Here is a 24,209-nt window from a genome sequence, read left to right as displayed (position 1 = left end):
TTTGTGTGCTACCACTGCGCTACATATGCTCAGTTTGGCACTTGCTGAGTAGCAAAGGCTGCCACTTGCTAAGCAGCTACGGCTGCTCAGCAAGTGGCGCGACCACTGTGCCACGGTTGCTCAGTTTCTCATTCTACAGGTGTTTTTATCGTCACACTATAAAGTCAAAGTTTCACTTAACTTGGACAAAAACTTTAAAAGATTTCAAAATTTGCAACATAGGGTACTTTGATGTGTACGCCATCATCCCATATAAGTGGTGTTCTTAGGTCAGCTAGGTTGGCATTATCAGGATCCGTGCAAACCGTGTACGATCTTATTTGAATCTATGCGTTTTTTTAAAAAGTTTTTAAAAACGAAATTCTCGTTCATACGTAATTTTTTTATTAAAACACCTATTTAGAATTAATAAAATAAAAAAAATAAAAATATCATTAAAATGTTACTATTATTAAAACAAAAACGTTTAAAGAATTCTCTTTACGCTTTATCGCAACTTTTTTATCTGTGTAACCAATGAAGTTAGATCACTATTATTTTTAATTGCATTTTTAACTAAATTATAATAATACATTTTGATAACTATTTTTTCTAATTTAAATTTTTATTAAAATTAATATTAAATTAATAAGAATATTAATATTAGTTTTTACTTAATAAGAAGAAAAGAATTAAATCGTTATTACTAACACATAGTAAGTGATTATCGTGAGAGTTAAAAAATACATCAAATAACGTTTTTCTAATATTCCATACTATAATTCCTGAGGGAATGATATTAATGGTTTCATCCTTTAAATACTCTTTAAACAAATAAGTATATATATATATATATATATATGTTAATTTTTGAAAAAAATTACCCCCCAAGCTGAATATAATTTTTCCTATTTTTTTAATGTTATCCTAATAAGTTATAAATAACGTAATAGACATACAAAAATTGCTAAAAATGGTTTTGCTTCAGACAAGAATAAGAAAGTTTGGGAATCAAATTTAGTGAGATTTGAAAAAGCTAATACTTCAAGAATATGTGCTATTGTTAAAAGCATTAGTGAAATGAATAAAATGTCTTTAGAACAGCATATTGTTGATTAATTTAAAAGTTTCTCATCAAATGTAAAAAGCAGAAAGGAGAGAGTTGGCTAAAGAAATTGAACTAATATGGAGAAAGCTGAATATTCCAATTTTACAAGGTAAATCACCATCAGAAAGAAAAATAGAAAATGTATTGAAAACACTTGACAAAAATAGTCGAAAACCTTGAACTCAAAATTTTACCCGATTGTTTAACAAAACTGATGAGAAAGTTGAGTGGTTGTGTCAGGAAGATAAAGAGTTTTATGGTCTGCAAATGTCAATAAATGGAAGAGCTATATATTGTGCCACGATTGAAGATACTGAAGGTATTCATCCAAGAAAACTGGTGTTGATAAAGAAACAAATGTTCAAGAAACAAATCAGCCAAGACTGAGATTTCGATGAATCAGCTAGTGAAGGAGGTTATTCAGTAACTGAAGAGCAGTGTTCCAGCAGTGATACTGAAGCTAAAGATGTCGAAAGTTTGTCATCATCATCTAAAAGACAAAAAACAAATTTGTCTGTAAATTTGGTGATTTCAGCAATGATTAGTACCAAAAAAGCACATAAAGTCTGCAAAACTTTATCAAAAAATGGAATTTCTATTCCTACTCCAACTCATAGTGGTGTCTACAAAGATGTCGGGAAAGAAGGAGAAAAGTTGAAAGCAAATTATATGGAGAACTTAAAAATAGAAAAGCGGTCTTTACACTTTGATGGAAAACACATAGAGAAAATGGAACATCAAGTAGTTGTTTTTAAATATGAAAAGAAAGAGGTTAGACTTGCTGTTCTTGAGCTGATGAACGGAAAAGGAGAAACAATATTTAATGGGATAAAACTTGTGCTGGATGAATATGAGCTGTGGCTAGCCATAAAAATGGTTGTATCTGATACAACATATGTAAATATCGGAACAAGAATTGGTGTAGTAACACTGTCACAGAAACATTTCAAAACCATTGGACTAGAAAAACCTTCTTTTTTAGGATGCCACCGCCATATTTTACATGTTATGAATGATCTTATTGAAAGATCAACAACAAAACCAAATCTTCATTACCCATATGTGACAAAATTACGGCAAGAGTACAAGAACCTGAAGTTATTACTTTAGAATACTGGAGATCCTTTGACAAAAGTGAATTGGATACGCTGGCGAGATGACATGGACTTCCTATATCACTTAATAGCTTGTTATAAAAAGTTCAAAAGCACAGGTACCTTTCCAAAAGTGAATTTCAAATCAGTTCCTGCTATAGACAATTCAAGATGGAACTTGAGAGTAATTTGTATTCTACTTGCTTACATTCTAATACCAGACTATCAAGAATCGAAATCTGCTCAAGCAGCATGCAACTTCATCTGTGGTTCATGGGGTGATATATGGTTTGGTGATCACTACTTCAATCCTGAAGATTTTGTTCATCTATTAGAAGCATGCAATGAGCATCCAAAAGCATTAAAATTGTTGAAGACATTTTGGTCCACAGAGCCAACACCAATTCCAACACAAGGGTCAAATATATGTGCAGAACGTGCAGTAAAAGTGATGCAAGATTTAGTGCCTTTATGTCATAGCATAGAAAAACTTAACATTAAATACTTATTGTTAAATATACTGTAAAATAATTTTAATTATTCTTGTTTATTGGTTTTCTATAAAGTACTGGAACATGTGTTGCAAAATTACATTTCTTATATTTCATAAATCTTGTTTTTAAATGGGGGGGGGGGTGAACTTTTCTGAGATAGAGTATAACTGTTTGATATTTTCTTGGTTTTTGCATAAAAACTCCACTAAATTGAGTAGGGGGATACAGGGTTGAAAAATTGTCATACCCCTAATATATAGCCGTATTTATTGAATTCTACCCGTATTTTAACGTATAACAAGAAAATGACTTTCAAAGATTATATATATATATATATATATATATATATATATATATATATACATATATATATATATATATATATATATATATATATATATATATATATATATATATATATATATATATATATAAATTATTTTATATTTATATATATAAAAAAATCTTTGAAAGTCATTTTCTTGTTATACGTTAAAATACGGGTAGAATTCAATAAATACGGCTGCGTATAAACTTTTTTTAAAAAATAAATATTTTTTTTTAATAAATAATTATATATTATTAAAAAATATATATTTTTTACAAAAAGTTTATACGCAGCCGTATTTATTGAATTCTACCCATATATATATATATATATATATATATATATATATATATATATATATATATATGTAAATTATGTTAGTGTATTTTAGATTAGTTTAGATTAGTTAGATAAGTTTAGATTAGATTAGTTAGATAAGTGTTTTTTACTAATTATATATATATATATATATATATATATATATATATATATATATATATATATATATATATATATATATATATATATATATATATATATATATATATTTATATATATATATTTATATCGCAAAAACAAAATCTTTGCTTTTTAATAACATAAGACTTTTAGTTTAAACCATAAATTAGTTTTACCTCTTTCAACTATTTTAAATTTTAAAATATAAAAATTTTAATAAAAACTATAATATATAATAAACGCTATAAACACTGAAACAAGCAAACTTTTTTAATTTAAAAATTTAAATATTAAAAAGTAGGATTTTATTTATAAGAATTAAATACAGAGTTCTCTAACTTTTAAAGTAAAACGTACGTCAATTATATTTTACCAACAGATAAACTTTATATATATTAAAAGTAATATAATAATCAAATAATTAAACAACTCGTTTGATTTTTTTCTAAATTATTCAAACAGATTGCAATATTACGTTTTGTTGTCATTGTAAACGGATGATTGATACCTAAAATTTCAGTTTGTAATTTATCAACAGAATTATAAATATCTAAAGCTTCGTTATATTTCCCCATATTGTACAAACAGATTGCGATATTATGTTTTGTTGACATTGTAGACGGATGGTTGATACCCAAAATTTCAGTTCGCATTTGATCAACAGAATAATAAATTTCTAAAGCTTCGTTAAATTTTCCCATATTGTTCAAACATTGCGCGATATTATGTTTTGTTGTCATTGTAGACGGATGGTTGATACCTAAAATTTCAGTTCGCATTTGATCAACAGAATAATAAATTTCTAAAGCTTCGTTATATTTTCCCATATTGTTCAAACAGAGTGCGATATTATGTTTTGTTGTCATTGTAGACGGATGGTTGATACCTAAAATTTCAGTTCGCATTTGATCGACAGAATAATAAATTTCTAAAGCTTCGTTATATTTTCCCATATTGTTCAAACAGAGTGCGATATTATGTTTTGTTGTCATTGTAAACGGATGGTTGATACCTAAAATTTCAGTTTGTAATTTATCAACAGAATAATAAATTTCTAAAGCTTCGTTATATTTTCTCATATTGTTCAAACATTGTGCGATATTATGTTTTGTTGTCATTGTAAACGGATGGTTGATACCTAAAATTTCAGTTTGTAATTTATCAACAGAATAATAAATATCTAAAGCTTCGTTATATTTTCCCATATTGTTTAAACATTGTGCGATATTATGTTTTGTTGCCATTGTAGACGGATGGTTGATACCTAAAATTTCATTTTCTAATTTATCAACAGAATAATAAATTTCTAAAGCTTTGTTATACTTTCCCATATTGTTTAAACATTGTGCGATATTATGTTTTGTTATCATTGTAGACGGATGGTTGATACCTAAAATTTCAGTTTTTATTTTATCAACAGAATAATAAATATCTAAAGCTTCGTTATACTTTCCCATATTGTTCCAACATTGTGCGATATTATGTTTTGTTTTCATTGCAGACGGATGGTTGATACCTAAAATTTCAGTTTTTATTTTATCAACAGAATAATAAATATCTAGAGCTTCGTTATACTTTCCCATATTGTTCAAACATTGTGCGATATTATGTTTTGTTTTCATTGTAGACGGATGGTTGATACCTAAAATTTCAGTTTGTAATTTATCAACAGAATAATAAATATCTAAAGCTTCGTTATATTTTCCCATATTGTTCAAACATTGTGCGATATTATGTTTTGTTGCCATTGTAGACGGATGGTTGATACCTAAAATTTCAGTTTTTTTTTTATCAACAGAATAATATATTTCTAAAGCTTCGTTATATTTTCCCATGTCGTCCAAACAGCGTGCGATATTATGTTTTGTATCAAGCGTGATTGTATTATTTTCACCATAAGTTTCTGTATTAAAACTTTGAACAGTTTTTAATATTTCGATTGCTCCTTCAAATAAACCTTTACATACCAATAATTTTTGAATAGAAGTCGTCATATGATGGAAGGTTTCCGAAAACTTTTTTCCGTTAGTACGAAACAAATAAATAAACTGAAAAACAAAATGATTTCCGTAATCTATATGATCTTTTACTTCATTCAATTCAATTTTAAAATAGTTTTCGATTAAATCAAGATATGTATTTGTACTTGAATTTCTCTTTTGATAACATTTACATGTTAACTGTGTCAGTTCGTGCATTGTATATTTTTTATCATCAAAACAGTTTAGTAAAGAATAACTCATTAGTAATCCAATAGCTTCATCTATTAAAGATTCGTCGTTTGTTTTCATTTGACTTGAGATTTGTGTTATAAATTGTTTACTGATGTCTTGACCGTCGCAATGAGATAAACAGTTTAATATTTTAAATAGAAAAGGGTGAGTTTTTTCTAATTTTATTAAAACTAAGTTAATTGCTTTTATTGCAGACTTTGATTCTTCTTCTGTCGGAAAGTTATTATTGTCTAATATTTCTGATGGGTTCGATCTATATCGATCTATGTATTTTTCTATCGAAACTTTATATATATTTATATATTTTATTGCCTGAGTAATTGCAAACGGATGATAACCAAGTTCTTTAATTAAGTTTCTTATGTTTTCGTCGCTTTTTTCTCTTGTATTATTTTTTACATAAGCGAATGCTTCTTCAGAAGAAAAAACATCAACTAGCATTTTATTTACATTATTTGACCATGTTCTCCATTGGGAGGTAATCAACGTGAATGAATTCGGTTTTCTTGAAATGTACATTGATAAGTTTTTAACACTTTCATCGTCGACATTGTCAAAAACATACAAAGTTTTTTCATTTTTATAATAGTTGTGAATTTTACCAACAATCACTTTTATATGAAAATAATTTCCTTTCGAATCATGAACCTCGAATCCTAATATTTGACAATGGTTCCTCATTGAAGTTTGTAAAATTGCAAATGCTGCGTCAATCCACACAACGTTTTTATAGAAGTTATACGATATTTCACAATATTTTCTGGCAATACATGTCTTTCCGACACCCGACATTCCATATAATACTAAAGTTGACTCGTTCGCATCTTGTAAAAAATGATCTTGTATTTCACTAAGTAGTTTCTTGCGTGAAAATAAATTTTCTGAAAAAGATTGAATACCTAAAAATAGACGTACGGTTAGATGTATTATAAAAAGTTCTTTTTTTAATTAAAATAAATTTAATATCATTTATTAAGTAAAAAGTTTTAACTTCTTAATAAACTTTTCTCTTTTTTTTTAAATGCATCGCGTTTTTATTAAATTTAAAAAAGTTTTTATATATATAAAGTTAAACTAGTTCGAAAAAAATTTTCGAATAAAGTTTTATCTCATACTATAATAATTACATATAGTTTAATAACGTTTCGTAAACAAAACTTAACGTAATGTACTTAGTGAACTTAACAGCTTGAAAAACATCAAGTAATTATGTTACTCTTGAGAATACAAGTAAAAATACAATTTTAATTTTAAACTGAGTTTTTGAGTTCAAATTTATGAAAAGGCCTATAAAAAAAAATCATTTTTTATAGCGTGTGTTCTACCAACCTGTAATGCAAATGTTTGGATTTCATAAATCATTTTTTTTTTAAATTTTTTTTTTTCATTACGAATTCCAAAAACTGTATAAATTTTTTAATTAACAAACAATATATATACAGTTTTCAACGTTTTGTCGAACGTTCCAATTTTGTCAAAAAATCAAGGTAACCTCTTCGAGCCGACCTTGAAAAATGGCATAAGGGGTTTGAAATGGGATATGGGCTTTGAAAGCCTATGATATCTGGATCATAAAAATGTTAAAATTGATATCAAAACATTATATCCAAAAAGGATATTCAACATTTAGTTTATTATTATTAAGAAAATAACAGCAGTAAAAAATTTTTCATTTCCACGGTACAAATAAATAAGTAATTTTTTAGTTCATTATCAAGAAAAAATGTACGTGATTTTTCATTCAAGAGGCACTGTTTTGAAAGTCTTAAGGCAGTTTTATAAATGTTTGCTGTTAAAATCAATAACACATTTTTAAAGTTGAGTTTGATTTTCTGGATGTGAAATGAGACGTTTATACCGTCGCCAATTAATATGAAATTAGTAATGTAAAGCTTTTTTTTGCTCACTACTAATTTCTAATGAAATGTTCTTTCTCATGTTGAAGTCCTTGATATGAAAAGCATTTAGTATGAATTTTGGAGTCATACTTTTTGCAGAATGTGCCAAGAAAAAGCGCAATGGGTTCCTGAATGACATTCACAACCCATTTGCAAAATGAGCCAAGAAAAAGCGGAATGGGTTCATGAATGACATTCACAAATTTTCTTGCACTCTTCACATCATTGTCAAAAAAAGGAAATGCTTAAAACGAAGCTTTGAGAGAACCAAATGTTTGCATTTCTCCACATTTAATTTATAACTTTATTTCAAAAAATTTCAAAATTACTGCACCAACATTTGTTCCATGTTTGATGGTATGGTCAGAAAATATTATTCCAAAAGTACATAGTCAAGCAATTCATTAAAGTGTTATATAGTGGATGATTGCTTTTTCCTTTTTTGACCCTTTCTCTTCAACTGTTTCAAGTTTTGAATGAGTAAAAAAAAAAGGTAGTTACATAGTTCATAAATTTTTGAATTATTGTATAGTTTCGTGACTTTGATCTTTAAAACTTGGTTGAGAGTGGAAGTATTTTTCCTCAATTCAAACCAATACAGGAATATCCAACCTTGGCAGGCATTCTTGTATTGATTTGAAATGGAGCAATTCAGAGCATTGTGCAGTCACTTTTGTGGGAGCTTCAAAAGTTGTCTAGCACTTGATGGACATGAATGAAGGAAAACTAAAATAAATAAAACCTCATTATTTTAAACCTCATTTTTTTTAAAGTAAAATTTTAGAAGGAGAATCAAAATTACCTGGTGTCAATGGTGTCAAGTTATCGTATTGTAGCTATTATTTGCAATGTTTTTTTTATTTGATGTATGTTTAATATAATTATTACTTTATTATTATTTTTGATATGTTAAATATTGCTTTGATTAAATACTATTATAATGACTTTTTTTTATTAATGCTAATATTTTTTATAATTAACGATCACTAATAAATAATGATAGTATTAATATATAATTATTAATACTATCATTATTTATTAGTGCTTTATTTTATTTTAATTTGCTCTTCAATGTTTTTGTTTTAGCTTTTTTTGTTTATCATTTTTTATTATTATTTTTTTTTTTTATTAATATTTTAATTCTCTATATGTTTTTTAAACATTTTTGTTTTAGGTGTCACTGCATTGACTAGATTGTAACTATTTAATTAACACCTAAACTTAATTATGTAAGTTTATAATTCTTGAAAATTTTCATGTTTTATGGTGAAATAAATGGATTAAAAAAATATCTTAAATAAAAGAATACATTGTTTAAGCAAGGCTGTAGATAATTTTTTTTGATGTTTGAGCTAAGGAACTTCAAAACATGAAGAGAACTCCATATTTAAGTATGACCTTATAAAGTTTACAGCCCCCCTCAAATGAGGAAGCTATAAACTTTTTAAGGTCATAAAAGCCGATCAACAAAAGATTATTAAATCAAATTTGAAATTCGTCGATAAATGTAGATTAAGTTTAAGAAAGAAAAAAAAAATACAAAATTGACTCATTGCGCTCCCTTTTGGGGCTGGGGGGGGGGGGTGCTAACATTTTTTGTTGCTCCCAGTCTCCAATCACCGCATTTTGTTTGCATAGCATCCTCATTCCTCATATATATGAACATACTTAAATATGGTGTTTTCTTCATGTTTCAAAGTTGCTTAGCTCAAACATCAAAAAAAGGTTGTGTACGGCCTTGTTAAGGTTGAGTTTGAAAAGTTATAAATGGTAGATCAAATCCGTAAAAAAATTTTCTTGATTTACGTTAATACTTGAATAAAGCCATAAATCTACTTACCTTTGCTTCATTTGGCATTTTTTCATTTTACTAAATACAACTATACGAAACCAAACTATCCCTTTACAAAATTTACAAACTTTACTTGAATTTATAAGGGGTAAAAATCTACAAATATTATTAATTATAAACAATTAAAGTCAAGAAAATAATTACTTAAATTACAAGAAAATATTTCTCACACTTTCGATTAAAAGATAATAATTATTAAAATAAATGACTTGTCATACTTGTTGACAATTTTGATGAGATTTTATTTGATGACACATTCTTACAAAAGATTTTTACAGCTCTTCAAAGAACTATTCTCTTTTTTATATGGTTTTTCTCTGACTGGCATTTCAACCTTTTTATTTCTCAATTATTTTTGTTATCTTACCTAAATTTTTTTCATGTAAGTATCGTTATTTCAACATTTTTATGCATTTTGACCGAATTTAACACCTTAATTGCTGATATTTTCACGCAATGCATGAGCCAAGTTAAACGACGCTTTAATTAGCAAAGTACTGTTTTAGTTAATAAAATGTATATGTTAGATGTAGTAATAACACAATTACAACAAAAACTATTGATATTACATTGTAGAACATTTAGGTAACTATTATTTTGAAAATAGTGACCGTATATCACAGTAATTGGTAACGTTTTGACGTATAAGTATCGATACTCCGAATTACCCGCAGTAATGGCAAAATTACCTGCAGTATTGACAAAGTTACCTGCAGTATTGGCAAAATTACCCGCAGTATTGACAAAGTTACCTGCAGTATTGGCAAAATTACCCGCAGTATTGACGAAATTACCCACAGTATTGCCAAAATTTTTAAGAAATCACAATTTTTGTTAGGAGTATTTTATTGACTTATCAAAAGTCGTTGAATTGATTGATCACAAAATTCTATTTAAAAAATAAGAGTACTATGGAATGAAAGAAAACGTTTTAATGCAACTTAAAAGTTATGTAAGTATTTATAAACAGTTTTTTGATATTAATTCAACTCTTTCTTCCGATTTATTAGATTTAACTTGTGGAGTCCTTCAGGGCTCTACATTAGGACTCCTTCTCTTTCTTATTAACATTAATGATCTCCCTAAAGCCAATAATTTAATGACCCTCATGTTTGCTGACGATACTAATTTCTTTCTATCTCATAAATGCATAACAAAATTGTTTCAAAATATGAACCTTGAACTAACAAAAATTTGTGACTGGTTTAAAATGAATAAATTGTCGCCTAATATTTATGATATGAAATAGACACGTTTGCATCCAACTTCTAAAAAGACAATATTGCCTAATGAAATTCCCGTTCTTTTTATAGACAAAATGCAAATAAACCTTAGCTGGAAATATCACATAGAAATTTTGTGTGACAAAGTTGTTAAAATTATTTGAATAATGTATAATGCAATAAATACTTGAAATAAACACACTTTAACACAACTATATTTCTCTTTTATCTGATGCTATATATATTATCCAAAATTTCCTGGGGTAATACAAATAAATCTAAATGATTACCACTTTATTGTCAGCAGAAACAGGTTGCTCGTCTAACCAATTGTAAAGATAGATTTGCTTATGCCAAGTCTCCATAATTTGAAATCAATATTCCTAATATTTTTCAGCTGAATATTTTTAACATATTTTATTTTATGTACAAACATTAAACTAACGCATCTCCTATTTCTTTTCATAATCTATATAAATCTTAAAAAATAAAAGTAAATGCAACTTAAGAAATGATAATTTATTTCAACAACTTTTTTTTAAACTAATTTTGGAAAGTCAAATATTTGATTTCGAGGTTCTTTTCTTTGGAACAGAATAGTTTTGAAAAACTTTGATTTTTTTTTCGAATAGAGTTACTCTCTATTCAAAAAATAAATAAGTAAAAGAAATCATTTTATTGTTAAAGACACATTTTTACATTTTTAACACTTTTATACCATATGAGTTCTTAATACATATATATTATACAAAATACAATAGTATATTGGATTCTTATCTTATGCTTTTATAAAAATAGTATTTTAGAAAGTATTTTGAGATAAACAAGTTTTTTTTATACATACTTACGAGATTTTGTTCTTAATATTTTCCTGGTATTTTGCGATTTCTAGATATTTTGTTATTTCTTGATATTTTTCTTTGATATTTGTTTTTAATATTTTTTATATTTTTTTATTGGACATTATATATACTTTATTTTTAAAACGTATATCGTGCTAAACAATTCATGTTTTTATAATACGACTATTTATGAGTGTAGAGTAAAGTTGTAAAACGAAAAATAATTAGGAAAAAAGTGATAAATAATAATAAAATAACAAAAATATTTAAAAAAAATATATACAATAAATAAAAAAACTGAAATAAAACTGAATAAATAATGTATATATATGTTCTGTGTATATGTATTTATGCATTTATTCATATATGTATGTGTATGTTAATGTGTTGGTATATATGTATGTATATGGGTTTTAGTTTACATAAAAGTGTATTTGTATCTTTGAATTTATGTATGTGTAGACATGTATACCTGTGTATGTATGTAAACTTTTAACTAACCTGTTTTGCTGTTTTCATAACCAACCTGTTTGTACATTTCACAAAGTCGAAAAACGTAGGACTGACAAAAACTTTGACAAAAAAAACTTTAATGATACACGAATTTCTGACAGAACTGGAAAAAAAAAATTAAATGGGCAAAAATTACAATAACGCTATTCAAAGAGCCTATTTATCCACGCGAAATTATAATATCAAAAATGTTTAACCTCAAAGTAGAACAACTGAATACCAAAATGTCTAATATACAAAAAGAAAATTAAAACATGAAAATTGAAGTTCACTTATTATAAAAAACAATGAAGTTTATATTCAAAAAATATGAAAAATCTGACGAATTGACCTTTATTAATTGAAAGTATAAAAAATAAGAAAGAAGAAAAGATACTTGCTTAAAAACTGGTGACATGAACATTTATTGACTGTAATCAAATTCTTATAACTTAGTAAGAAATACTCAATCATAAGATTATTCCAAGCACCCAAACACCATAAACACACAAAATAAGCCTATTTTTTTTAGATGAATAATTATGCGTATCATCAATGTATATCAATGATATGTGGAAAAAAAAAAAAAATGGAAAGACTGAAATTTTTAAGTTAAGAGAATTTAAAGTAATAGATATATCAAATTAATTAAAACAATTTTAATCAAGAGATAAGGTGCACAATATGTAATGAAAAATTTGTTAAATTTTTTCTGCAAATTTGTTTGTATCTAAAATTGTTATTTCTAAGTAAATATTTAATTAATTGGGTTTAAAAATAAGGTCTTTAAAGATGAGTAAAATTAAAGTGTTTTTCCAAATGTGTGTAAAGCATAAGTAGTAAAATAACAGAAAAAAATTTCTTTTTTGCCTTTTTTCTTACCTTTGTGGTAAATATCGTTTTTTAAAGAGCGATTGGAAAACAACCCATTTAGTTTTATTAATGCTTAGAGTTAAATAAGATGTTGAACGTAAGAAAAATTTGACACCTAAAATACAGTAGGTAAACAGTCGCGCCTTTTAGAGTTTATTAAATCTAAATTTGACTAAAAATGATATCGTCAACTCCAAAATACTGCTACTTTGATTTATATTTACACAAAAACTTTTGCATACACATTATTGCTCACTTTTTGCATGTTCTGTAACATTTTATTTGTGTCTGATCTACACAAATATACCAAAAATACTTCTGATGGTCATTTCAGCAAACCAAATCAGGCTTCAACCCTTATACAATATTTTTGCGTTTTATATAAAAGCATTAATTACATTTATAAAAAAGAAATCAAAAACATTATTTTCTTTTTTTTATACCTAAAATTTTTCGAGGTGTAAACGTATGCATAAAAATAATATTAATATTATTTTTATGCATAATATTAACACTAATATTAATTTTTTATTATGTGATATTATACATTTACAGTTTTTATGTTAATTATATGTATATATTTTATTAATATAACGGGACACCGCTTTTATTATTACTTAAAGTTCAAATAAGTCATTAGTAATTTTTTTTTATTAATAATCTTGAACAGCAGCTGTGCTAAATAAAAGTATTCAGCTAAACAAAAAACGTATAAACTAAAAACGATTGCTTTCACGAGCGTTAAAGATGCCAGCTAAAACAACAACAACAACAACAACAACAACTACTACTACTACTACTACTACTACTACTACTACTACTACTACTACTACTACTACTACTACTACTACTACTGCTACTACTACTACTACAACTAATACTAAACTACTACTACTATTAATGAAAACATCATTGAAACGAATTAAAAAAGAGTTAAAAACAACGGGCGTTGATATAAAAAATTACCCGTAAAACAACTAAATTTATGGCAGTCTTCTTAATTTGATGTCGTTTAGCTTTGAAAAGCAGTTGTGCTAAAAAAGGAGATTAAGTTTTATTGAATGTTATAAACATGGTATGAAAAACTAACTACAATAAAAAATGTAAATGTTACATAATATTAACTCACACATAATAAACTATACTTCTTATTAAAAAATCTTCACATATAATTATAAAAGCATACAAAAAATTATTATAGCTGTATTTATATGCACCCACTTTTTTAACATATTAGTTTACTTGAAATAAACGTTTTGAATTTTAAAAAATGAAATTAAATGAAGTATTTAATATCTGAAAAGAAAACCTTGTTTTTTTTAGATGTTTTCGTTTGTTTAAAACACAAAGTATGTTTGATTTTTCATAAAACAATGATGAACATATTTACTATTAAAGGTGAAAAACTTATGATACGAAATATGACACGGCAATTACAAATTTTGTAAATCACATTTTTTTAAATTACGTATAAATGATTTACTATATATTAAGGTTAAGAGTTTGTTATTGACTTTATGTAAAAGAATATGATAAAAATCTTCTATAGGGTAGATTTGGGTAATATTTACACCGAGGTAATATGAGCATACCAAAAGATTTATAAGTTGCAAGCAGTGAAGTTCAAGTTGCAATGTATTTTTTGAACTGACTTTTATGAGGTCATAAAAGAAAGCAATATAAATAGTGCAAATTTATACGCAATAATCTTTTTTCTTTCTTTTTTTTGCTCCCAGAAGTCATTTCGGTCTTATCACAGCGCACCGCGGGAGAGCATTTAACAAGAAGTTTACGCCTCCTTCCGTACCAATGTCCCTTGTTGGGCTAGTGCTGGCTTCGAACCTCGGACCTCTGGGTTCTTAGCTAGAACTCTAACCACTGCGCCACGGCTTTATCAAAAATTAAAATCGCCTTCATCTAATTAAAACGCAACTCAATTTTTTTGTGATTTTAAATTGTTATAATTACACATAAAAGAATCTGTAGTGCAAAATTTTGATGTTGATATATAGAATAATTTTTTTTTCGTAAAGATAACAATATTAGCTATAAATCCGTTCCATTTTTTTGACTTCATTTAAAAACACCATTTTCGTGTAATATGAGGATGCTCAAATTACCCAGTAATTTTTTTTTTATTATTTAGTTTAAAGTCTTAAAAGTAATATTGTTTCAATAAAAGGTAGCTTAAAATTTGATCTTTTAATAAAAAAAATTGTTAAAAACGAATCATTATATTTCACAAACTAGTTCAAACCCATCCAGCACTTCTTGTATTGTAAATAGCCAGAGTATTTATCACGTATTATCTGCCGCTTTTGATACCAGAATAATGTGCATTTAGTTTTAAGTTTTAAATTCGAGTTCAATACCACGTATTAATTAATAAAACGTGGTATTGAATAAAAAAAAATTACTGGGTAATTTGAGCATCCTCATATTACACGAAAATGGTGTTTTTAAATGGAGTCAAAAAAAATGAAACGAATTTATAGCTAATATTGTTATCTATAAAAGCCAACATAAAATAACGTCATAAAACAACACCGACAAGCTGCATCATGACAGCAGTTTAAGTATGATATTAGGTTACCGAAACGCAGGTAAATTGTTTTCCAGTTGTTTTTTTTATGTTTTTTTTATTTTATGTCTACTTATCTGTTACAATTTTTATTTTAGGTTTGTCATATAACGCATTAATGCAATATAAAAGATCAAAGTTTACATATTTTTTTAAATTTGTTATTCACATGTTTGATTGTAAATTAACTTTTTTTTTGTTTGAAACGTATTTGTACTCAATTGGTTAGTTATTTATAATAAATTTATTTAGTTGTATGCATTTAACGTTTTAAAGACAATTTCCTTTTTTAAAGAAACATGTATCAAGGGGATACCAAAAAATTAATAACTCATGAACAACTTCATATTAATCTTATTAATTAAAGTTCATGTTATAAAAAATATAACAAGAATTTAGCTTTACTTTTTCGTCAATTTAAAGCACGATGAAGTGTTATTTTTTTGTGCCAGTAACTAAAAACGTATTATGTTCAACTTAGTAATGTCGAGGAAAATGGTTCTGCCTTACACTGATATCACCTGTTAGTTGTAAGTTACTCAAATAATGTTAAATAATTGGTAAATTATTTTACCTCCACGTACTTTTTTATTTTAATTTTACAGATGGTTTAATTTTTTAATTTGAAGGCGTTTTTCTAAAAGGGTATTAGTTAAGGTTTCGCAACTTTAAATTGTGGAAAACAGCCACTATAAATTAAGTAACAGACCGACCGTAACCCGTATTACGGGTTGCTTTCTGCTAGTAACATATGAAAGCATTGGGTTTTAAAAACTCGTTTTTAATTTTACTTGTTATTTTATGCTTTTATAAAAGAAAAAGATTTAAGAATAAAAAAAGAAAGCGTAAAGGTATTCCACAAAAAAACCTTCAAGAAGTTACTAGAAAAGATTTCAGGTTTACATCTATCGACTAAGTTTACAGACCTATTTTTTTAATAATATTTCAAATAAATAACAAATGTGTCAATTAAAATAACAAGAATAACTTATAATAAAATAACCTATAATAAAAAAATATATATACTAAAAGTCTATAATAAAGTAACTAAATAAAATAACCTATAAGTTGTTGTTCAACAAAATATTCACCTTTTATACGTTTTTAAATTTTACTTGGCACACATAAGTAAAAGTCTACTTTTAAATATTAGCACAGTAAAATTAGAGAGTAGAAAATGGTTCTTGTCCATATTCTCTGTAGGAGGACACGCGCCACTTTCTACTTTTTTTTTTCTACTCTTATAATTTAAAATGGTCCTTATAATTTATTTTTTAATTAAGTTTTGTAATAATAATTTCTTGTCATTAACTCTGTAATAAAATTTTCGCTTTTTAAAAAATTTATTGAAAAATATTTTTGTTTCGATTTTTTATAAATTTTAGATTTTTATCATAAATCTTTTGTAAACTGAAAACACTAATCTTAGAATACCTACAGTACTGTTATATTGTAGATTACATGTACAGCACTGTTAGTAGCTTCTTTCACAAATCACCGTGGAACAAAAACAGTTTTTTGTGGAACAGTATTTAATGAAAATTCAGCGTTTTCATCATCAATGTTGTCTTTGAAGCCTGAGTGGCCCAGTGGGCACGGTATGTTTTTTAAACCTTCTTTGGACTTTTTTTTTAGATTCAAACCTAATAAAAATGTTTAAGGAACATTTTAAAAAAGTACCCTGTTCATCGGGAAGCATCAGAACCTCTCACCTGTTACTCTAAAATATTGAGTTGTTAGTCCCTGGCCTTGCCTCAAAGCCAAAAATTAACGTCTTGGCCATGGTCTTGGTTTTGAAAGTTTTATCCTTGGTCTTGCATGTTTACCTATCGAATTCAGAACTTTCTGGCTTTTTCTTTGTTTCATAAAAGTTATTATTTCATAATATCCTTTTCCTTTCTTTGCACATTGAGTCGCATCAATAACTTATTTGCTCAAAGTTGTAATTGCACACAAAATTCCGATCCCATGATCATGAATAAACTAAATAGTGGGCGATTATTTAAATTAGTTTATTTGGTCACAATTATTTATTATTAAATATTTTTTTATTTTTTTATTTTTAATGATATAAAAAATTTGTATAAAGAAATTTTGTTATTTATTTTAATTTATTATATATATTATTTGTTGAGTATTACCATTGTAAGTTGTGGTTTGCCAACTTTGTTAACTGAAAACACTATTTTTCGAAAGTTTTTGATTGGTGTATATTCAAAGTTCACGCTACCATGCAAGCAACCAATTTCATTTGGAACTTTTTGAACATTTTGTTTGATGATAGGGAAAATTGAATAAAAAAGCTAATCCATTATTGTGGGTAGATTTAGTCGAAGATGATATTGATCTAAACGAACCTCTGAATATAGCTGCAAACAAATAGCTTGCTTTGCTCAATCTCTGCAACTAGTGTTTTGTGAAGAATTTAAGTCTCAAGTTTCAAGTTTCAAGTTTCAAGTTTACCCATTCAAAATTTTCAAAACTTCAAAATCTCTTACATCAAATTTCTCTATTTTGCCGTGCCTATGAATCTGCAACGGGAAAAAGATATTATGTTCAGTCTAAAAATGAAACAAGTTGGGACAGCTACTATAAGATAGTTACTATCAGTTGTGTTGTTCCAGATGTTCTGTCGCTATCTAAAATTTAAGAGGAAGTGTTAAGAAAAAGCATTACTTTCTCATTAATGGTCAATTAATCTCATTAATCCATTACTTTCTAATTAAACTCTGCTTTAGGGACTACATAGCTGTTTTTACAATATATTTCTGTTTCTTAAAATCAATCATCTTGATGTTATCGCACCATGTTCAAAAATTCATAACATTAATATTGTAAACATTTTATTTATAATCAACCCGATGCATGCATACCATTTACTTAAAGATCATCCTAGCACATACAAGCAAAAAGAAGAAATTAGAAACAAAATAAACAGTGAGATATATTTTTTTAATTTAGGTTGTTTTCAATGGACGATTGGAAAGGAAATGGATTAAATGGATTTCAATGGATTGGTTTGGAAAGAATAAGACGTGTTTAAAATGTTTAAAAGACATATTACTACGTCTTTTAAACGCGTCTTTTACCTATATGTATCGACTTGGTAGTTATTCGCTAGCTATGCTAGCTCATTTCCCATTGGGATGGTTTTGAAAGAATAATGCAGTAAAGTAAATAGTGATTATAGACACACAAAAAGTCAATAAGATGTTATTCCAATAACAAAAATTAAAAAATAAGAGATCTTGAATAATAAAACTTTCAATATTTAAACATTTTGTTTTTAGGTTTTCCCAGGGGTTAAAGTAGAATAGAAAATCAAGTGGAACGGCCTTAAAAAGTTCAAATTGTTTGTTCAAAAGAATGCGGAATAACCCATAGACAATAGACCAGGTACGGAATTTGGGTACAAAACACAACTTTTTTCTAATATTGTTTATGTCAAATGCCTAAATTAAATAGTTATATTAGGGACAAAGCTTTTAAAATGACCAAGTTTGTGGTGTTCAAACAGAAACGCATAACATAAACAATAAAAAATTATGTTTATGAAATTTTTTTAAAAGTTTTACAATTTATCGATGAATATTAATTCAGTTAATAAGGGTAAAAAAAATTATTTTATCAACTTGTTGCTATCACGTTTGGGGCGGAGGCCCATCAATCATCATCATCACGATTTTGTGAAAGCATCTTTATTTTGCATAAGTATAAACATATATATGTTTGGAGTTGTCTCCATGTCTGGAAGTTAGCATCAAACACCAAAAAAAAGCTAATTTACGTAATAAAAATCCTAACGGTTTGTATTATTTTATTACATAATCTTTTAGATTATTCATAAATTACGCCCATTTAACGTTTTTCCGCGAAGAGTCCTAATTTTTAGCAAAAGTTGAAATAGCTGCCTGACTTCAATAAAAATCAGCGCGCAGAGTGAAATTGACCTACTACTACAATAAAATAAATTAGGCGTTGCATAACTTATGGACAATTCCATTAAAAAAAGCAACAACTCAAAAACAAGATGGTAGAACGATTGCAAAGAAATATTGAAAGATACGGAGCAATTTTTTGATTTGTTAGCTAAGGTAGCGTTCTCCCCCCCCCCCCCTACTTTCCCTACCCAAATGTGAAGTAAATAAATTGATAAAATGTTTTTACTATTCTCAAATAGACTAATAATCTCTCAAATAGACTAATAATCTCTCAAATAGACTAATAATCTCTCAAATAGACTAATAATCTCTCAAATAGACTAATAATCTCTCAAATAGACTAATAATCTCTCAAATAGACTAATAATCTCTCAAATAGACTAATTATCTCTCAAATAGACTAATAATCTCTCAAATAGACTAATAATCTCTCAAATAGACTAATTATCTCTCAAATAGACTAATAATCTCTCAAATAGACTAATAATCTCTCAAATAGACTAATAATCTCTCAAATAGACTAATAATCTCTCAAATAGACTTATAATCTCTCAGCATTAAAAAGTTATAACCCTCGTAATTTTTTCTTTCGCCTTTGCAGATTAATCGCGAGGTTAGAATTATTTTATCTTATTTTTTTTTTTATTTTTTTTTTTTATAGTTTATTTCGTCATTTTCATAATAAGTTATTTACAAAATATTTTGAGTTAAGACATGACCGGAGCAGGCAGAAGACAAAAGTCTTATCATCTAGCCCCGTTGTATCGTTTACACTATCATAAATCTATCATAAATTTTTACAATATCAATAAAATAATATAAATACTTTTAAATACAAATACAAATTTAAATAAATAAGCAAAAAAAATATATGTTTTACTTTTAAGCAAACGAAAGAAAAGTTAAGAATTGAAAAAGAAGATATTAAAAATAAAATAGAATTTGAGATATGTCATAATCAAGTAACTGTTTTTTTAAAATAACTTTGAAAGTTTGAAGTGAAATTAAAGTTTTACTTTCAATTAGAAGGAATGAGTTCCACAAATGTGGCCCTCGGTATGCTATTGAGAAATTAGACTGTTTTAATAAGGTTTTTGGTACCTGATAGTTATGCAATGAATGCTTTGTTTGATATTTATGATTTATAATAACAAAAAGGTCGTCAAAAATATTTGGCAGCATACGATATTTAAATCTAAACATGAATAAAAGAATACTGTAGATATTTAATTGATAAACATTAAGCACTCCAAGCTTTTTAAGCAGTGGATTGGCACTGGTGTATTTATTAGCATTTAATATAAGGCGGCTAGCTTGTTTTTGTTTATTTAAGATACGCTTTAATTTTGATGGATAATTGCTGGCCCACGCAATATTACAATAACTGATATAGCTATGGATAAACGAAAAGTAGATAAGTTTTAAGCAGTTTTTATCCAACATATGTCTTGTCTTGTACATAATTCCAATACTCTTTGAAATTTTATTTTCTATTAAATTAATGTGGTCTTTCCAACTTATTTGTTCGTCAAGTAAAACGCCTAAAAATTTAATGCAGAATGTCCGTTGTAAATTAGTTTTTTCTATTGAAATATTTGGGAGTTTTAGGGGCAAATTTTCAGATTTGGAGGGTTTAGAAAAAAGAATATATTTGCTTTTAGTTTTATTTAGAGAGAGTTTGTTGGCTTTCAACCATTCATTGAGGTTGTCAAGCTCACGATTAATAGTGATAAAGATTAACTCTATGTTTGAGTGGGTATAAAAAACCTGAGTGTCGTCAGCAAAAAGATTGAAATTTAATACACTAGAAGATAAGTAAATATCGTTTATATAGATAATAAATAATAAAGGCCCTAGAATAGATCCCTGTGGAACTCCGCAAGAAAATGTTTTCTAGTTTCGTACAGGTTTTGTCATAAGATACACATTGTTTGCGATTATTAAGATAGGAAAAAAACCATTTATAATTATTATTTTTGACACCATAATTTCTGAGTTTGTAAAGAAGAATAGTATGGTCCACAGTATCGAAGGCCTTTGAGAGGTCAATAAAAACCCCAAGAGTATATTGGTTGTTTTCAAATCCGTTTAAAATTTCTTTAACAAATTTAATTACTGAATGTTCTGTCGAGTGCCCTTTTCTAAATCCGTACTGATTATTATTAAGCAATTTATGTTTTATAAAATAATTGTATAGCCTATTATGCATTATTCTCTCTAAAATTTTAGAAAAACATGGAAGTATTGAGATAGGTCTATAATTAGATAATTTAGAAATATCACCGTCTTTAAAAATTGGAACTACTCTTGCTAGTTTTAAGAGGTCGGGAAAAATACCATTATTAAATGAAAGATTAAAAATAATTAGTAAGGGTTTTTCAATAATATCAAAAACTTCTTTAACAACCCTTGGGCTTATGTCATCAAGACCTGAGCTTTTGTTTGGTTTTAACATATTAAAAGCAAACCGAAGTTCATCAGGAGATACTTCAAGCTCATCCATCACACAGTCCTCTTCTTTAATATATGATTTAAAATTTTTATTTCCGGGAGTTATTTTATTTGCTAGGTTTTGACCGACGTTTATAAAATAATTATTAAAACTCTCTGCTATAACTTTTCGCTCATTAATTACTGTTCTTTCATCTTCAGTGTATATATATTTTGGTAAAGTATTACCATGATCTTGTTTATTTTTTCCTATCACTTCCTTTATTATATCCCAAGTTTTTTTGTTATTACCAATATTATTTTGTAGTGATTTTGAGAAATAATTTTTTTTAGCTTTCTTTTTCAGGTTTTCAAACAGGTTTTTGTAAATTTTATATTTTTTTTCGTTTTGATAAGTTTTATTTTTTAAGAATTTTTCATATAGTCTTTGTTTTTTCTTTGAAGATTTAATAAGCCCTTTTGTAATCCAGGGACTTTGCAGGTTTTTAAGCTTAGTTTTTATTTCCTTCATCGGAAACGCTTTGTTGTAAACATTAATGAACTCATTGTAAAAAAAATCATAAGCTATATTAACATCTTTGCAATTATTGAGTTGTTTCCAGTTTACTTTGAGTAAATAATTTCTAAACGCCTCAATATTAGTTTCATTAACCTGCCTTTTTACTTCCCTTTGTACTTTGCATTTTTTTCCTTTTTTAAAAAAATCCGAAATGAAAAAGATTGGAAAGTGGTCGCTTATATCGCTTTTTATGATTCCGCTTTGAATGTTGCATGTTGTAAAGTTGTTAGTAAAAATATTATCAATGAGAGATTCGGTTTGAAGAGTTACGCGAGTAGGTTTGTTAATTAAGGGAATAATGTTGTACTGAAAAAGAGTGTTTGAGAAACGTTTTACATCGCTATCAGTTTTAACATTAAGAAGATTTAGGTTATAGTCTCCCGTGATGTAAATTTGTTTGTGCTTTATTTTTTTTAAGTAGCATTTTAAGTGTTTTAAAAAAGATTTCTTATTTCCGCAAGGCGGTCTATACAAAGCAGTTATTAAAATGTTTTTTTGATTATTGTGGTTTAATAATTCGATAGTTAGAAATTCAAAGTCCGTGTTTTGAGTACTTAAAATTTCTATTTTCTGAAAATGGATTGAGTCATGAACAAAAATGCAAACACCGCCACCAATGCCACCACCTCGAGTTTGGTGGATTGCCTTATAACCTGGAATTTGAAAATTATTTTTTTCATTTCTGCACCATGTTTCTATTAAGCATATTACCGTAAACTCAGAGTTTATATTTTTAAGCATTGATTTAAAACTTTCAAAGTTTTTGTTCATACTACGAATGTTTAAAGTTAGAGTTGAAAATAACATTTGTGACGCATTCATGAGGTTAGATACTTCCTCAATATCAAAATAGTTAGAGTTGATTATGACGTCCTCAAAAAAGTTTACATCTGGATCATTATCATTATTCAAAAGAAGTGTGTTTTGTTTATTAAAAATTTCTAAAAGATTTGTTACGTTTGATTTGTTAACCATTTTAATTATTATAATATTTAAAATTAAGATTAAAAATGATTAGATTTCTAGCTATATCATTTTGAATTATTATAAACATTTTTTAAAATAATAAGTTTGTCATACCTGACGATTACATTTTCTCCATTTAGTTTTCTCACTTTCGCTTCAGAAAATAACTTCCTTCGTATTCTTGCCGTCTCTTGAGAGAAATCTTCATTGACGTAAATATTTAGACCTTTGAGTTTTCTTGTTTCTTTTAGAATGTTTGATTTATCTTTAAACCTTAACAACTTCAATATAATGGTTCGGGATCGGGCTTCTTTTCTCGATCCAACTCTATGCGCTCTTTCAATTTCGACTCCTTTTATTCCTAAATTTACACATAATAAATTCTGAACCTTTTGTTCAGTTTCATCCCAAGTTTCGTTGATATTTTCAGGAATTCCGTCTATCCTTAAGTTATTACGCCGCGATCTATCTTCGGAGATTCTGCATTTTTCGTTTAAAATTGTAATATTATAAGAGCTTTCAAGTTCTTTAGAATCATTAGCAGCTTTCACCTTTTGGTCGATTAAATGTTCGTGAAAATTTAAGCTTTCTTTTAAGTCTTTTATATCATTTTCTAGCAAGTGTATTCTTTTAGTGCAATGCAATGTTTTTGTTTCAATATCATCTAGGCGTGTATTGATTATTTTTAAATTATCGCTAAGTAAGTCCACAAATACTTTTTCTTGTTCTTTAAATAATGTTTGTATTTCTTTTTTGTGCTGAATGAACATATCTTTTATTTCGGATAAAGTAATCGCCATTTTTAATTTTTTTTTTTTTTTCTTTCTTTTTTGAG

General features: G+C 27.0%; 2 protein-coding genes across 2 annotated transcripts; both read right to left on the bottom strand.

The window, feature by feature from the left end:
• Window positions 1-3,875: 3,875 nt before the first annotated feature.
• On the bottom strand, window positions 3,876-12,121 carry LOC136074197 (uncharacterized). The gene is made up of 2 exons (XM_065786501.1): window positions 12,013-12,121; window positions 3,876-6,595 (listed from the first exon to the last, which is right to left on the bottom strand). The coding sequence occupies exons 1-2, from the start codon at window positions 12,047-12,049 to the stop codon at window positions 3,876-3,878; spliced, it is 2,757 nt and encodes a 918-aa protein (XP_065642573.1). The 5' UTR covers window positions 12,050-12,121.
• A 63-nt stretch (window positions 12,122-12,184) lies between these two features.
• On the bottom strand, window positions 12,185-23,383 carry LOC136074196 (uncharacterized). The gene is made up of 2 exons (XM_065786500.1): window positions 21,736-23,383; window positions 12,185-12,252 (listed from the first exon to the last, which is right to left on the bottom strand). The coding sequence occupies exons 1-2, from the start codon at window positions 23,381-23,383 to the stop codon at window positions 12,185-12,187; spliced, it is 1,716 nt and encodes a 571-aa protein (XP_065642572.1).
• Between the last annotated feature and the right edge of the window lie 826 nt (window positions 23,384-24,209).

This window comes from Hydra vulgaris, chromosome 01 (genome assembly GCF_038396675.1).
Source record: "Hydra vulgaris chromosome 01, alternate assembly HydraT2T_AEP".
Taxonomy (NCBI): Eukaryota; Metazoa; Cnidaria; class Hydrozoa; order Anthoathecata; family Hydridae; genus Hydra; species Hydra vulgaris.
Note: the sequence above shows the minus strand (reverse complement) of the source record. Positions and strands in the feature narration are given on the sequence as shown.